The 17,867-nt window shown below is 48.2% G+C and overlaps 1 protein-coding gene across 2 annotated transcripts in view; it reads left to right on the top strand.

Moving 5' to 3' along the window:
- FARS2 (phenylalanyl-tRNA synthetase 2, mitochondrial) overlaps window positions 1-17,867 on the top strand; it is a 304,612-nt gene that overhangs the window by 159,428 nt on the left and 127,317 nt on the right. For both annotated transcript variants that reach the window (XM_068960892.1, XM_068960891.1), the window contains one exon: window positions 2,333-2,493. In XM_068960892.1, the coding sequence (XP_068816993.1) occupies window positions 2,333-2,493 (161 nt within the window). The remainder of the gene's footprint in view (window positions 1-2,332; window positions 2,494-17,867) is intronic.

Raw genomic sequence — 17,867 nt, 5'->3', positions numbered from 1 at the left:
GATAGAATAAGTAGTTCAGATAATCAGGACGAAGAGGATGTAAGGATCAGAAAATAGAACTGGGACAAGAGAGACGCACAGAGCCGCGCTGCCGTTCTCAGAGGTAACCTGTAAGGATGGCTGTGCGCTTCCATGGGGCGGAGCGAGGACTGAGTGAGGATCAGTTACGTTAAGTCGAGATACCCTCACACTGAAAACGGTCCAGTTGTTCAGAGAAGAAAAGAAGCTTTTCCTGTTCCCATTTTCTTAGACCTGAGATCAGTGTATTTCACGAAGACTCGTAGGGACGACTCAGTGGCCTAGTGACCAACTCTCTGGACAGGGAGCTCCTGGCACCTTCCGCACGTGATGGGCCAGACAGCTCCGTGGTGGTGGTGTACTTGCTCAGTCATGTCCAACTCTTGCGACCCTGCGGACTGCAGCCTGCCAGGCTCCTCTATCCAGGGGATTCCCCAGGCAAGAATCCTGGAGTGGGTTGCCATTTTGCAGGGGTGCAATTCAGAAGAGGCAGATCTCAATGGGACCAAAGCAAAGTGTTTCAAAAACAGAATTTGATGCAGCTCAGCCCATAGATGTCCTTCCTTGCAGCCCTTCCTGGTGACTGACCGTCAGCAGCAGGCTTTGCAGTAAGATTGAATGTGAGTCAGAGGTGCTGGGCAGTGGAGGAAGCTGGAGGCTGCTCCTCATGAGGGCCTCATCCTTGAGCGTCCGAGTACGAGGTGCTGCGGTTTCAGGGGCCGACGGTATGGCCTCTCGCTGGTCTGTCCTCCCTGGCAGCCAGGAGGCCCCGAGTCACACCCACCCTGAGTTTTTGTATATTGTGATCTTCCTAAATTCATCTCTTGGTTGCCTTTCAAAGATGATGTGGGTCTGCTCAGTCGCTTCAGTCGTGTCCGACTCTTTGTGACCCCATGGATTGTAGCCCACCAGCTTCCTCTGTCCATGGGATTCTCCAGGCAAGAATCCTGGAGTGGGCTATTGTGGCCTCCTCCAGGGCATCTTCCCGACCCAGGGATTGAACCTGCCTCTCTTAGGCCTCCTGTATTAACAGGTGGGTTCTTTACTACTAGCTCCACCTGGGAGGCCCCTGGTTCTTATAACCTCCCCAGAATAAACAAATTATTTCATTCAGCCATGAAAATTTTTATCTGGAATGTTTCTTCTCACGCGTTATGTAAAAGGCGTATATAAAAGTCTGTCCTGCATTCACCCAGTTACTTCCCCTAAAAGGACAGACGGCTACTGCTTTTCTTTTTTTTTCTATCCATAATATTCCACTGTATGGATATAGTGGGGTTTATTCAACCCGCTTCCTATTCACGGACACTTGGGTTGTTTATTGTCTTGTTATAAACAGTGCTCCAGTAAACAGCCTCATACATTCGTAACTTCCTGTGGGTGGGAAGCAGCCTGGTAGTCAAAGCGGCAGAGTGTGTGTGACTCTGAGGATGCCGACAGGGTGATGCTCCTTAGGTCTGGGGGTGAAAAGCCCACACGTGCGCCTGCTCTCAGCGTATGAAAGGTCGTGGTTTCCCTTGGCTTTGGTGTCAAGTATGTGATGAGATGTTTTTATTTTTGCAGGTCAGATAAGTAAAAAATAGTAATCTGGTGCACTTTTGTTTTTCTTCAGTAAACTTTTCATTTGCTTAAGAATCATTTTTTTCCTCCCTTTTTGCGCACGTCTCCATATTCTTTGCCTGTCTGAATAAGGAGATTGCTTTTCTTTTTCTTACCTACCGTTAGGCGCTGCGTGTCATTCTTATCTTGCTCTAGGAAAGTTTCAGCTGGTGAAGGTAATGAATGAAAGAAGCAAAGCTAAGAACTAAAAACTGCATGTTAAGCAGACTCAAACACGCTAAACCTCCCGCTCTTTCAGCTGCAGGTGCTGGGCTCAGATGGTTGGTTTTATCTAAAATTTTTATAATAAAATATAAAGGATTTAATAATTAAGGAAAAAGTCTAACTCACAGAGCAACATTAATATTCTACCTATCTTTATTATTTTTTATTTGCAAAGACAGTTCAGAAACATGTTTTAAACATATTTAAAAACGATTAACCTTATAATCTTTGAACATCACATTTTATTATTATTATTATCATTATTTTACATTACAACCCTTATTTGTCCCTATATTGAAGAGTGGTATCATAGTTCATACTCATGTTCAGATAGACATTTTTTATAAGCTGGTGATAAACATTCACTGTGTAAATGCACCTTGCCTCTGGTCGGCACCCGCTGAGGTCCTGTCTGGGTGTTAGGAGTGGGATGGACCTGTGGCCCCTCGTGCCCTTTAACCCTCTTTCTGGTCTCCCCTCCCCACTGCAGCCGGAGCTCAGGACCGGATCGGCTGGGCCTTCGGGCTGGGGCTGGAGCGGGTGGCCATGATCCTCTACGACATCCCTGACATCCGCCTCTTCTGGAGCGAGGATGAGCGCTTCCTGAAGCAGTTCCGAGTGCAGGACATCAACCAGAAGGTGACGTTCCAGGTGAGTGACGGCGGGAGTCCCGTGAGCACGAGTGACAGGGTCACATGCCGTAAGGAGGATCCGTGAGTTTAAAGGTAATGTGACCTTGCAAAGCGCTTTCAGTAGAGATTTATAAGCACACAGGAGATGCATGGACCTTCTAAAATTATATACTGATAAAAGGAGATTTATCAAGCCTGTTAGTCTAAGCAGGGAACCAACTTTGGGCTTCTTTAATGTCTGTTCTTCATGAAATATCCATCTTTATCACTGATGATACTTTCACAGTTCAGTTTTTTGGGGTTTTTTTTATGCTAATCTAGACACATTGACTTTCTTATGATTAGTGTTTGAAATGTGCATTTTTCTCATCATTTTATTTTCAGTTTCTGTCTTTATTTTAAAAGCATGTCTCTTGTAAACAGCTGGGTCTTTTTGTAAACCCGCATTTAATTGGGGTGTTGACTCTTTGTTACACTCAATATATTACATGGGATATTCTTGGGGTTAATTTTTGCTATATCTTTAATTCTCATCCATTTTCCTTTTCTGTTCTTTTTCTTTATTTGGAAATTGAGATTTTTGTGTGGGGGGTTGTCTGTATTATATTTTATTACTCTATTGCTGTTTAGTTTCTCAATTCTATATTATTTTTAAGTGGTTATTCTAGATTACAGTATGCATAATTAATTCATCACACTTTACCATGAGTAACCAGGGTATTACAACTCCATGAAGCATTTAATGTTACAATACTGTAATTCTGTTTACTCTTTCTTTCTCTCGTATTATTACCATCATATTTTATTTCTCTGTATATTATAATCCCACAGTACATTGCTCTGTTTGCTCCGAATAGCCATTGTCCTTCAGAGGAAGCTAAGACTGCATCCTTCTTGATATTTGCCCATTCCTCGCTGCCCTTCATGGTTCTCCGTAACCATTTCTGTAAGTCTGAAGGGCTTCCTTTACCGTTTCCCGTGGTGCAGCGTGAGTTTTCCCAGCTTCTCTTTGGAAATGCCTGTCTCATCTTTATTTTATATCAGTGACATTTTCCATGGACATGGGCGTCCAGGTGGCCAATGATGGTGCATGCCTTATTTTTTCCTCTCAGTTCTTTAAAATGTGTCATTTCGTTGCCCCTGTCTTTTTGCTTTGGGTTTTGGCGGGTTGACCTGTGTGTGACCTTCTGTCTGTTACCTTCCTTGGGGCTTCAGTGTGTTGAATTAGTGCTTTTCAACCCTTTTTGAAAAGCCTCACATCTCTTCCGACAATTCTTTCTTTCTTTGCTTTTCAGACTGTGACTACGTGTGTATCAGCGCATTTGGGTTTGTGCCACAGAGCTCTGATGCCCAGGGTGTGCTTTTTATTACTGACTTTTTTCCCCCACTGTGTGCTTTATCGTGGGTAGTTTTTCTCATCTTTTCTTTGGGTTTCCTCGTCTCCTCTATTGTGTCCACGTAACCGCTAAGCCCCTCCAGCGAGTTTTCATTCCAGCTTTGCACTCATCATTTCTCCAGTTTCTGCTTGCATCCTTGCGACTGATGAAATGCTCCATCCCTTCATCCGCTTTGGACAGTTTCCCTTAAGCTCTCCGGGCTGCTCATGACGGTGACGCTTAAGCCTTGGTCTGTTATTTCCAGGCGCTCAGTGCTCTGTGCTCCTTTTAGCCTCCTTTCTTCTTAGCCACCGGTCACATTTTGCCGCTTCTTCACTCGTCTTAGTTGTTAAGTGTTGGCAACATGTATCCTCAGGAAGCCTGACCCTCTCCTTGGGCAGGCAGCAAAGGCAGCGAAGCTGGGTCACTTCGTCATAACCAGGAGTCGAGCTGGATTTTGCATCTCCGTAAGTTTGTGTAAGACACTTAACTTCTGGCGGAGGAGGGTGGGGCAGATAGGATTTGATAGCTGAGACAGTAGGTCTCTGTAAAATGCTTTGTGAATTATAGATCACAGAGAGCTACTTCCTAATGACTCCCTTATAATTAGTATCTATTGACTACATTGTGTCAGTTTCCCGTGGCTAATGTTACAAATTACCACAAAGCTAGCAGGTTCAACCCATATGTCTCTCTTATTTTAAAGCCTCAGAGGTCAGGAATTCACAGTCAGTCTGCTGGGCTCAGGCTCAGGGGCAGCGGGGCCGGGGCCCCCAGAGGCTCCAGGGGAGACCCTCCCCTCCTCCTGCCTGGGTCAGCTTCCGGGCCAACCGCCGTCCTTGACCCCTGACTGCATCACACCGAGTCCCCCCTTTCCTTCCCCGTGCGGCCGCTCTGCCTTCCCTCTGCGCATTTGTCTCTTGTCACAAGGCCCCTTGAGACGGGCTTATCTCCACCCACTAAGACGTTTTCTCCGTCACATCCATGCAGTAGTCTCTGAATGTCAGGTAACAGATCCATGGGCTCCTCGGATGAGGAAGTGGACATCTTTGGGGGCCGTTATTCAGCCCATCACATACACTTTGGTTTTTTTAAACAAAGCGTTGTTTGTTCCTTTGGCTGCGCCGGGCCTTGGTTGTGGCACGTGGGGTCTCCAGCTGTGGCGTGTGAACTCTAGCTCCCTGACCAGGGATTGAACCCGGGCCCCCCTCGCTCGGGAGCGCAGAGTATTAGCCACTGGGCTACCAGGGGAGTTCTGCACAGACCTTTATCTGTTCCATTTCCATCACGGCAAATTGCTGGCTTCAGATAGGACAGAGGAGATTTTGTTGTTAGCTGTAAGTAATATGAAAGTGTGAGCAGTTTCTGACCATTTGTGTGGAGTGGTCGTGGGTCTATACATGAAGGAAATAGGGACTCCTCTGTCACTGACTGACGTTGGCCTGTCTGAGGAAGAACACGTAACATGATTGCGAACGATGGTGAGGCTGAGCCTGAAGGCACGATGCGTTGGCCGCCGCCAGCCATTCAGTGACGGTGAGACGGTGGGTCTCCTGTCGCCCGTCGTCTCTGAGGTCGGTCGTAGTTAGACTCCTGGGAAGCCAGCGGTCAGGCAGTGGTCTCCCTGGGGTACCAGGCATCAGCTTCGAGTGCTGCTCTGGGAGGACGGGGAGTTTCTTACGGCCAAGGTTGGCCATTTCCCCTTATTTTGTGTCTTCCCGCGGTCATGGTTCAGGGCCCCGTAGGCTGCGCATTAACTTATTTAGTGCCTTATAACACCTGTCATTTGTTGGGTGCTGGGTACAAGTCATGGGACCAGATTGCCTGTATCATAGCTTTCATTCTTCACAGTCTGATGGGAGTGAAGTCTATTAACCCATTGTATAGACAATGAAACTTGAGCCTTGGAGCCAACAAGGAACTCAGCCCCAAGAACTCTGCTCGCAAGTCACAGAGCTAGCATTTTCACTAAAGCCGACTCCAGGGAGCTCCCACCATTGAACAGGTAAAATCTTATTTTGTAGCCGAAGCACCACTCTGGAGTCAATGAGATGAAATGGACAGTTTCTGACTTCAAGCTGTTTTCAATCTAGAGAAGGAGACAGATTTATCAAGCGCTGGCTTCCCCCATGTCTCAGTGATAAAGAATCCACCTGCAGTGCAGAAGACACGGGTTCCACCCCTGGGTTGGAGAGATCCCCTGGAGAAGGAAATGGCAACTCATTCCAGTATTCTTGCCGGGGAAATCCCATGGACAGAGGAGACTGGCGGGCTACAGTCCATGGGGTCGCAAAAGAATCGGACATGACTGAGCGACTAAACAACAAAATTATAAATAACATGAAGTGCAGTGCAGGGCTGCACACAGCCGAATGTAGAGTCTTGCTAATACTGACCAGTGTATGCGGGGATCAAAATTTTCATCTTTTTTTAATCCTGTTTTGCTAGTTAATTCTCAGAATCCGTCCACGTCTCTCCAGAATTGTCTCAGGACTTGAGCCTGCGATTACTTACTAATCTCCGGGACTTGGAATAGTTCCTAGATCCGGTTTCCGTGTCATTACCGTAAATGTTGTCTGGTAGAGACTCAGTGCAGGATTGTTCGGTGTTTCCTCACTCTCTTCCCAGGTGAATCCAGCTGCGAGAATCCCATCAGCTTCATTGTGTTGCGGTGAAATTAGTGGCCCTCATTTTTCTTCCCACTGTTTCCCCGTGCAATTTTTTCCATCTTGCCAAAAAATAAAAAAAAGCACATAAACATTTTTCTTCTGCAGGAAGGGGGATGTTTATCCTAGAAGAAAGTCATAGAAAATCAGAGGCTCTGGGGGAGATGACCAGCCGCAGGACCGTTTGTCTCTGCCCTGTAGGCACTGTTGACGGTCAGGCATGGGGAGATGCAGGGAGCAGGAAGATGGACCCATTTGCCGTGGGAACCGTCCTGGTGCATTTCTGTAAAGCCTTCATCCCAGTGAGCATCTCGTCCCTGTTCACTGGTACTCCTGTTGTGCCGACCTCCACAGCCACTGGACGAAGCGGCCACGGTCACCCCGTGACTTCTGGCCCTTCCTTCCCGTAGTTTCCATCTCCACCTTGCTTTGCCTGCCTTGCGATGTGAGGATGTTTCACGGACCCTCGGTCTGTTGAGTCCTGTTGGATTGTGACCCCGTGTCTGTCCCGGGGCCTCTGTCGTCAGAGGCTTGTAGATTTATGACTGCTTTTTATCTTTGTGAAAGCAAAGCAAAGAGCAGCCACCACACATTTCTTCCTTATTTAACGCACTTTTAAAACAGTAAGAGCGGTCCTCAGATCTTCTGGTATAGATTGGACAGTTATGTTGTGTGACCTTTATATGTACACATGTTCGGCATCCTCGTTACAACTTTCTGGCCTTTAACCCAGTGAAGATGTGCAACAGCCTCCTGTTTGTCGACACCACTGGGTACGTGCATGCTCAGTCGCGTCCGACTCTTTGTGACCACATGGACTGCAGCCCGCCAGGCTCCTCTGTCCTTGGGATTTTCCAGGGAAGAATACCGGAGTGGGCTGTCATTTCCTCCTCCAGGGGCTATCTTCCTGACCCAGGGATCAAACTTGCCTCTTTTGAATCTCTTGCATTGCAGGCAGATTCTTTACCACTCAAACCACTGGGAAATCCAAATTAAGGGGGGGTCTCAGTCTTACCTTAAGCATGGATTGTAGCCCATCAAGGCAAGAATATTGGAGTGGGTTGCCATTTGCTTCTCTGGGGCATCTTCCTGACCCAGGGCTCGAGGCTGGGTCTCCTGCACTATAGTCAGACTCTCTGCCATCGGAGCCCCCTGGAAACCATAATGCCCCCCTTGCCTGGACCTGGCTGTGCCTGTTTTCCCACGTCAGTGGCGTGGGAGGCGTGGACAGGATGTGTTACAGGATGAGATTTTCTCTGTTTGAAACAGTGTAGAAATCTGGGTCCCCTGGGCACGTGCACCTGTTAACTTACAGTAGCCAAAGGGAAAAGGCTGGATTGCTGACCTCAAAAGGCTCAGCCTGGGATGAGCCTCTGGGAACGATCATTGGAATACCAGAGCCAGTTCAGGTGGAAAGTTCAAGGTTTTTATTAATGTTCTGGGGGCCGAATAAAACCGAAGTAATTTACCTTGCTAAGTTATTAGTCATGAAAGGTAAGCGTATTGTTGTGAGTGTCTAATTTGCCTCGTCCTGAATGAAAGGAGAAACAAAACTCCTCACAGTTTCAGTTAGTGGTGAGATGAACCGAGTAACTGAATAAGTCCATTATTCAGAGGATGAGGGAAGCATTTGGGTTCATCTGTAACTTAAAGTCAGCCTGTATTTAGACTGAGAAATGAGAATTACTTTGTGATTCCATTATCACACAGCTTTTTTTTTTTTTTTTTCCCAAACTGTGCACTTCGGTTGGCGTTTTGTATGTATAATCTTGTGATCTTGAAAATGAAGAACGGTTAACGTAAGCATTCATTTATATCGTGGATAGCTTAATTATTCCTTCTATCACTTGGCTGAGTAATGAATCAAATGTTTTCTTTCCATTTGAGGAAAGAATTTATTTTCTCAAGGGCCTCCCTGTGAGATTTATAAATTACAATCAAGAGACTGTAATTCATGACCAAGGATAGTGGATTATAAATAGATGACCCTTGTAGAGCCTGTTCGGCAGAGTGTGAACTCCTGTTTAATCAGTGGATGAAGACCAAACAGCTATGGTATATTTATCTGTATTCATTTTTAAAATTATGAAATCTTGTAAACATACAAACATTTGGTTTTCTGATTTGACTTTTTAATAACATAGAACTGTGTACCCTCCACCCAGCAAATATGCTGGGATTTACCACAGATCCTTGTAAAGAAGAAAAGCATTCGAAATGCATTTGACACATCCATGCCTCCCTGATGGACCCCTCTTCCTGCTTTCTTCCCCAGAGGTGACCTCTGACTTTGGTTTGATGTTTGCCATCCTCAGGTTATTATTGCAGTTTGTGTATATCAAAAAGAAAAAAGAAACCACTGTAGGATTGCTTCAAAACGACACTGGACAGCCACAGTGGCTAAAAAATAGGAATTCACTTTGCTGTGAATTTCACCTGGAAATAATGCAACATTGTAAATCAACTATTCTTTTATAGAAAATTTAAAAATTAAATTTTAAATAAAGAAGTAGAAATTCAGGGAGATTTAATGAGGAATTTGATGAGCATATTCTACAATGTGTATTGCAATGCAGAGAATCCAAAACAGCCAAATAACTAAGCTGAAGGACTTGCTTCTCTGATGTCAGGTCTTTTTTACAGTAATTGTAAGAGTGTGGACCCAAGGCAAGGCAAACACAGAGGCCTGTGAAAGGCAGTCGGGAGCCCAGAAACACAGCTTTGTATTATTTCTGGCCTCCTGACACGATCTGCACTATAGAACCTGCAGGAGGAGGCGACGTTGTGCAAACCAAGCACGGATAATTGAGAATCCATATGGGAAAAAAATGAAACTCGATCCCAGACTCCTAATTATTCAGAAACAAATTGCAGGGGTTTGCAGATCTAAGTGGAAAAGGCAATTTATCTGATACTGACTTTGAAAAAGTCACTTTGCCGTGAATGATCCTTTGATTCTTATTGGAGTAGATTGAATTGGGGAGATTGAACCAAATGAACTGTGGTGATGTAAAATTAAAGCCTAATTAAATGTCTGATCTTGAAAGTTTGTGAATAAGTATTTATTTAAAGTGGTTGCTATAGGTTTTTTTGTAAAGCCTTTAAAACAAAATCAAATTAGGGATATTTCCTTCTATTTCTAGTTTGCTAACAGTTTTTATTACAAATGACTCAAAATTTACAAATGCTTTAGTATATTTTGAGGGCTTCCCTGGGGGCTCAGATGGTAAAGGACCTGCCTGCCAATGCAGGAGACCTGGGTTCAATCCCATGGTTGGGAGGATCCCCTGGAGAAGGGAATGGTAACCCACTCTAGTATTCTTGCCTGGAAAATCCCATGAATGGAGGAGCCTGGCGGGCTGCAGTCCAAGGGATTGCGAAAGAGTCAGACACAACTGAGCGAATAAACAACAACCCCCTATCCCACAGCCCTTGGAACCCACTTCATTTCCTTTCTCTTTGAACTGATCACTGTAGGGAGTTCATCTGTGTGCGTCTTTTTGTGATGTGTATTGCTTATTCCTTCATCTGTGGTTGGACACTTGAGTTGCCCCCGACTCTTTGACTGTTGTGAAACAATTCCACTATAAACGTAGGGATATAGTTATCTCTTCAAGACCCCACTTGCAATTCTCTTGGGAACTCTTTTCCCCAGACGTGGGTTGCTGGATCATAGAGTAATTCTCTTTTTAGGTCTTTTGATGAACTGTCATACTGCTTCCCACCACAGCTGCACCATGTTAAACTCCCACAAACAGCACAGTTCCAATTTCCCTTCTTTGCCAAAAATTATTATCTTCTGTCTCTTTTAATATAGTAGCCATCCCAGTAGGCGTGAAGTTATATCTCATTGTGTTTTGATGCGTTTCCCTAATGATCTGTGATGTTCAGAATCTTTCCACGTACCCGTTGACCATTTCCTTTGCCTTGGGCCAGCCTCCCAAGGGCTGCTGGTCACTCAGTCCCTGCCCTGGTGACGGAAGTGCTGCCGGCCATTCTTGAGGTCCAGCCACAGTCTGCTATGGGTGACTGTGATGGTTCAGTTCAGTTCATTTGCTCAGTTGTGTCCGATTCTTTGCGACCCCATGAATCCCGGCACGCCAGGCCTCCCTGTCCATCACCAGCTCCCGGAGTTCACTCAAACTCATGTCCATCGAGTCTGTGATGCCATCCAGCCATCTCATCCTCTGTCGTCCCCTTCTCCTCCTGCCCCCAATCCCTCCCAGCATCAGAGTCTTTTCCAATGAGTCAACTCTTCGCCTGAGGTGGCTAAAGTACTGGAGTTTCAGCTTTAGCATCATTCCCTCCAAAGAACACCTAGGACCGATCTCCTTTAGAATGGACTGGTTGGATCTCCTTGCAGTCCAAGGGACTCTCAAGAGTCTTCTCCGACACCACAGTTCAAAAGCATCAATTCTTCGGTGCTCAGGTTTCTTCACAGTCCAACTCTCACATCCATACATGACCACAGGAAAAACCGTAGCCTTGACTAGATGGACCTTTGTTAGCAAAGTAATGTCTCTGCTTTTCAATATGCTATCTAGGTTGGGTCATAACTTTCCTTCCAAGGAGTAAGCGTCTTTTAATTTCATGGCTGCAGTCACCATCTGCAGTGATTTTGGAGCCTCAAAAAATAAAGTCTGAAACTGTTTCCCCATCTATTTGCCATGAAGTGATGGGACCAGATGCCATGATCTTAACATTCAGTTTTCTGAATGTTCAGCTTTAAGCCATCTTTTTCACTCTCCTCTTTCACTTTCATCAAGAGGCTTTTTAGTTCCTCTTCACTTTCTGCCATAAAGGTGGTGTCATCTGCATATCTGAGGTTATTGATATTTCTCCCGGAAATCTTGATTCCAGCTTGTGCTTCTTCCAGCCCAGCATTTCACATGATGTACTCTGCATATAAGTTAAATAAGCAGGGTGACAATATACAGCCTTGATGTACTCCTTTCCCTATTTGGAACCAGTCTGTTGTTCCATGTCCAGTTCTAACTATTGCTTCCTGACCTGCGTACAGGTTTCTCAAGAGGCAGGTCAGGTGGTCTGGTATTCCCATCTCTTTCAGAATTTTCCAGTTTCTTGTGATCCACACAGTCAAAGGCTTTGGCATAGTCAATAAAGCAGAAATAGATGTTTTTCTGGAACTCTCTTGCTTTTTCCATGATCCAGCAGATGTTGGCAATTTGATCTCTGGTTCCTCTGCCTTTTCTAAAACCAGCTTGAGCATCTGGAAGTTCATGGTTCACATATTGCTGAAGCCTGGCTTGGAGAATTTTGAGCATTACTTACGTAGCGTGTGAGATGAGTACAATTGTGTGGTAGTTTGAGGATTCTTTGGCATTGCCTTTCTTTGGGATTGGAATGAAAACTGACCTTTTCCAGGCCTGTGGCCATTGCTGAGTTTTCTAAATTGGTGGCATATTGAGTGTAGCACTTTCACAGCATCATCTTTGAGGATTTGAAATAGCTCAACTGGAATTCCATCACCTCCACTAGCTTTGTTCATAGTGATGCTTTCTAAGGCCCACTTGACTTCACATTCCAGGATGCCTGGCTCTAGGTGAGTGATCACACTACTGTGATTATCTTGGTCATGAAGATCTTTTTTGTACAGTTCTTCTGTGTATTCTTGCCACCTCTTCTTCATATCTTCTGCTTCTGTTAGGTCCATACCATTTCTGTCCTTTATTGAGCCCATCTTTGCATGAAATGTTCCCTTGGTATCTCTACTTTTCTTGAAGAGATGTCTAGTCTTTCCCATTCTGTTGTTTTCCTCTATTTCTTTGCATTGACCACTGAGGAAGGCTTTCTTCTCTCTCCTTGCTAATCTTTGGAACTCTGCATTCAGATGCTTATACTTTCCTTTTCTCCTTTGCTTTTCGCTTGTCTTCTTTTCACAGCTGTTTGTAAGTGATGGCTAACTGTGATGATTAGACTTCCGTATCTCCTCTGCCCACCTCTGTTCCTCCTGGCATTCCTTTGGACTTAATTTTGCCCGGGGTTGGGGTGGGAAGTGTCTCTAGTGGAAGAGATTATGGCCGTTCCTGGGCCCTTGTCCCTCAGCGAAGTCCCGCCAGGTGGCTGAAATCCCTTGAAACCGAGTCTGGATTCTGAGGTCCAGAGGAGCCATGAGAAGATGGTAGCACGGCTTTGCGGAAGGGGGACGCAGCCCCTGTCTTTGCAGATTCTTTCCTCTTGAAATGACTTCTTGGTCGCGGAGCCTCGGGGGCAGGTTCCCCCACACCCTGCTGCCCCAGGTGGGAGGGCGGCGCTTCTCCCCCGGCGCCTGCCCCTCTCGGTCCGCGTGGCGGCTCCTCCCGCAGGTGTGGGGAGGGCGGTTCTCCCGCTCGCCCACCCCCGGGCCCGGCTCCGTGTCCGTCCGCGTGGCCGCCCCTCCTGCTCTCCCCAGGTGGGAGGGCGGCGGTTCGCCCCCGGGCCCGGCTCTGTCCGCGTGGCCGCCCCTCCGGCTGTACCTCGGGTGTGAAGGCGGCGGTTCGAGCGCCTGGCCCGCCCCGTCCCCGGGCGCGCGGGCCCTCGTCTTGGGCGGTGACTCTCTGCCCGGGCCCGGCCCCTTTCCGCGTGGCCGCCCCTCCTGCTCTCCCCGGCGCCCGGCCCGCCCCGTCCCCCGGGCGCGCGGGGCCCACTCAGGGCCGCGGCCGTGGAGGAGCCGCGCGGGGCTTCCGAGCGGCCGCGCCGGGTCGGCGCGCCCCTCCGCCTGCCTGCGCCGTCCCCCGCCGTCCGCCGCGCTGTCGCCGCCGCCCTGCGGTCTCTTCCCCCGTGACTTCTCTCGCGTGCCCCGTCCGAGGTAGGCCGTCCGCGAAGCAAGGAGGAAGCGGCCCCTCGCGGGCTGCCTGCCCCTGCTGCGGGCTGAGACCGCGGTTCCAGCGCGGGAAAGCGGGCGGGCCTTTATCAGCGCTCCGTTCAGAGGCCCCCTGCGCCTCGGCGCCGCGCGCTGTGCCTGCCGCCGGGGGTGCAGGGTCGGCCCGTCCTGGGGCAGCGCGGGCGTGAACAGGCGAGGGGCTCCGAGCAGGGTGGGCCCGGCCTCTGACCAGGGCGGCGCCTGGAGGCACGACCCCGCCGTCGTCTGCGGCTCTGCCCCGTGTGTGCGGTGTGCGGGGGGCGCTCTGAGATCGAGGGGCACGCGGACGAGGGCAGGCTGAGTTTTCTCTGGAAGGCAGCTAACAGTATAGAAACCATCGTCGTCGTATTTCCACCCGTTCAGAAGCGGGGAGGAGGGGTGGGAGCCAGGTGGCCAGGGGTCCGCTCCAGCCCTCCCTCAGGCTGGGGAAGAAATGGGGGGAAGCGGGAAGGGGGAGGGGGCAGCAGTGGCGAGACTAGCAGGTCAGGTTCGGGCTCGACACGTTTTAGACAGAACTGAAGGGCCTTGGGGTGACCACATGGGGGGCCTGTGTGGTTTGTCAACTGAATTGAGATTCACGCCCCTTGAGAGTGAAGGGATCTGTTCACTGTGCTTCCAGCTACACAAGCAGACTCCTGCTGACCTGGGCACTCGGGTTGTTCACACACTTTAGGTAAAGATACGCGAGAAAGAGTGATCCCCAGATGTCTGGCCTTTAGAGCTCGGTGGATGGAACATAGGAGAGAAAAACCAGACCTGGAGAATTTACTGAGTGGAAACGTTTGAACCCAGGATTCACTGATGTCCCCTTTCAAGCTCTGCTTTTTTGTTGGCGCTGCCTTTGCCATCATTTTGTTTGTTTTAATTGGCACAGACAGGTCCTCGGGAATGGTAGCAGATATGGCTGTATCCAGGTGACCGCTCAGGCTGAGGCAGGAAGGAGGAGAAGGTGGGAGCCAGGTGTTCACTGGGGAGGGTGAATTGGGGCTGAGTTCTCAGAGGGTGGATGGTCCAGACCGAGTCCAGCGCTGGTGTAGGAGAATTGCTGGAAAGAAGACAGCCTGCAAACGCCAACAAATAAGACTCAGAGGAAGCTTCCTCCCTACCAGAGGACCACACTAACAAGGAGGCGGGCTGAAGAGGGACCACAGGGCCAGATAGCTGTCCTTCTTCAGTGTCTGCTTAGCTGGGCACTGCTGACGTCACTTTGAAGATGCTTCAGGCTCTTGGACCTTGCTTGAGAACAGTTTCATGTAAACACAGGTCATCACTGAAAGCTAGTGTTACATCATTACAAAAATGGGGAAGGGGTGGGAAATCACGGTTTTTGGAAGATTTTAGAGATCTCTTCTGGAACATTTCTGTATCTTAAGGAAAAAAAAAAATTATTTTTCTGACCAAGACTGAAAAATGGGAGGAAAAAACCCTCAAATATTCTAGTAAATGCTATCCACATTTGAATATTTGGAAGATCTTCCTAGAGTGTTTATCTTGTTGAAAGTGTGAGGACATGAGAAGAGAAGGTGATCCTGAAGGTTGGCTTGCGCTGTTTGATTAAATCTTCGACAATCCTGAATGTTACGGTGTGCCCTCTGCCCCCAGGGGAGTGTTAACAGCCCTCACGTCTCCTTTTTTCACTCTTGTGGACTTCAGTTTGCATCTTTAGCATTGTATTACCATAGCTTCTTCATCTTCTAGAGGTAATTCAGTTGCCCTCTTTCCCAGATACTGCAGGTTTATAATTTTATAGGATTTTTCCTTTTCACCCAGTTTTCCAATTATCACCTTGTTAGCTGCACACCTGCTTCACAGAAAATTGCACTGTGCCATTTAACCTTTAGAAAGAAAAAAAGAATGGAAAAACATACCTCATTACTCAGTTGGTTCAGCCTCAAAGAAAGCCACGTCTCTGGGTGTGGAGCTTCAGCGAGACTGCAGAAGAGAGCACCTGAGTACTTAATAGAGTCTAGAACGGGAGCGAGAAAGGTGACTGACAGGCTCCTGGCATCAGGCCGGGCATCCGCAACGGCCCTGCCACTGTGCATACCCAGCTCCACGCCAGAGAGTGCGCCAGCTTATACCTTTCTTTCTGAAAGTGTCGCCTCTGTTACCATGCCACTCTGAAACCATTCTCATTTATCCTTTCTGCTGGTGGTTCACTTTATTTCCTAGTATAGGGGAAGCAAACAGATTCACTGGCTGTTTCACTTTCAGATTTCTCATGAAGATGTAACTTCACACTTAAATAGTTATTCATTTATTGTGCTTACGTTCATGCACTGCATCTGTTAAAGGCAAATATACACCCGTTAGTGTGTAAATGGAACTCGGGCACCCAGCAGATGAGGTGGAGCCTCGAATGTGATTTCTTGACTAATTAGCTGATTGTGATCAGAGGAGGGGCCGTAGGAGCAGGTGGACCCCTCCGTGGTGGGCCTGCAGCCATCGAGACACAGGCCAGTTTTCTTTTGGTCTGACTTCATTCATGCCTCGATCGCGACATATGGGCGTGATACCTGTATTTCAAAAATGACTTACGTACTTGTGTGTGCTCGGTCCTTCAGTAGTATCTGACTCTTTGTGACCACATGGACTGTAGCCCACCAGGCTCCTCTGTCCATGGGATTCTCCAGGCAAGAATACTGGAGTGGGTTGCCATGCCCTCCTCCAGGGGATCTTCCTGACCCAGGGATCAAACCCATGTCTCCTGCATTGGCAGGTGGGTTCTTTACTACTGAGCCACCTAGGAATCACAATATATAGGCTTGCTGCTGCTAAGTCACTTCAGTCGTGTCCGACTCTGTGTGACCCCATAGACGGCAGCCCACCAGGCTCCCCCATCCCTGGGATTCTCCAGGCAAGAACACTGGAGTGGGTTGCCATTTCCTTCTCCAATGGATGAAAGTGAAAAGTGAAAGTGAAGTCGCTCAGTCATGTCCAACTCTTAGCAACCCCATGGAATGCAGCCCACCAGGCTCCCCCGTCCCTGGGATTCTCCAGGCAAGAGTACTGGAGTGGGGTGCCGTCGCCTTCTCCGATATATAGGCTTACCTAGCTATTAAATAATAGTAGATAATTTAATGGAAAAGATTGCCCGATCCTATAGAGAAGGAGGGCTCATGAGGTGCGTTGAGAACCACGGCCCGTCACAGCACAGACGATGGTTGGGAAGCTCCAGGGAAGCTGGCTGGTGGCCCTGGCTTGGGGGGCTCCAAGCCAGGGCCTCCCACTTCCCCCTGTCGCAGGCCTAACCTGCTGTCCCCGCCCACACCAGTCCTTTTTGCTCTGGGAAGCCCAGCCTGCCCCTGTATTCTCACCATCACCCCCGTTCCCGACCCTCTCATTTCTGCACTTTGCATGGCCAGGCCCGATCCTGCATGAACCCGAGACTCGCCTCTTTGCTGATTGAAAATGGTTCCATGTTGAGCATGCCTGGGTGGCCTGGGTGGCCCTCCTCACCCGCTCGGGCTCTCGTCGGGATCCTGGGTCGTCCCACAGCCTACCCCCACCACTCCAGCCTAATACAAATAGCCCCGCTTTATCCCCAGAAAAGGCTGAGGCCGTCTAGCATGAGTCCCCCCAACCCCCGCCCTCATTGCCATCTCTGAGTCTTCTCAGCATTAGGGGACCGTGTTGTCGTGAGTATCGATCAGTTTAAAACCTGTCATGGCCTGAGCAGTGTCTAACATACCTTACTGTTCAGCAGGTCCCAGCTATTGTATCAGTAACTGTGAGTGGATTAAATAGCAAACAAGCATGTTAAGTGCTGTATATGAGCCCTTCCTTTCCTGCCAGATTTATTGCTTAATGGGCTTCCCTGGCAGCTCAGACGGTAAAGCGTCGGCCTACAATGCGGAAGACCCGGGTTCAATCCCTGGGTCAGGCAGATCCTCTGGAGAAGGAAATGGCAACCGACTCCAGTACTCTTGCCTGGAAAATCCCATGGACGGAGGAGCATGGTAGGCTACAGTCCATGGGGTCGCAAAGAGTCGGACACAACTGAGTGACATCACTCACTTGTTGTTATTGAATCACTAAGTCCTGTCCAGCTCTTTTGTGACCCCATAGACTGTAGCCCACCAGGCTCCTCTATCCGTGGAGTTCTCCAGGCAAGAGTACTGAAGTGGGTTGCTGTTTCCTCCTCTCTGGGATCTTCCCCACCCAGGGATAGAACCTGTGTTCTATCCTGTTCTATCCTGTGTTTCTTGCCTCTATCTACTTCAAGTTAAATGTACCAAAAATTTTTTTTGGGTAACTGTTAACATTTTAGCCCAATGACTCTGCCCACAAAAAGGAAAAACAATGCAGTTTTAATGCCACATCTCCCTGGGTTTGGCAGAAGGAAGGAGTTGTTTTTCCCCCAAGCCAGTGTTTTTTCTTTTACCCATTCGAACATCCTCTCTGATTGTCTGTGAACAGCACTGTGTGTCTTGTTGGGGCACTATTGATTTCTCCATGGTTATTTCTTTTCTGGAAACATGTAAGTAAT

The sequence above is a fragment of the Capricornis sumatraensis genome, chromosome 22, assembly GCF_032405125.1.
Source record: "Capricornis sumatraensis isolate serow.1 chromosome 22, serow.2, whole genome shotgun sequence".
NCBI lineage: Eukaryota > Metazoa > Chordata > Mammalia > Artiodactyla > Bovidae > Capricornis > Capricornis sumatraensis.
Note: the sequence above shows the minus strand (reverse complement) of the source record. Positions and strands in the feature narration are given on the sequence as shown.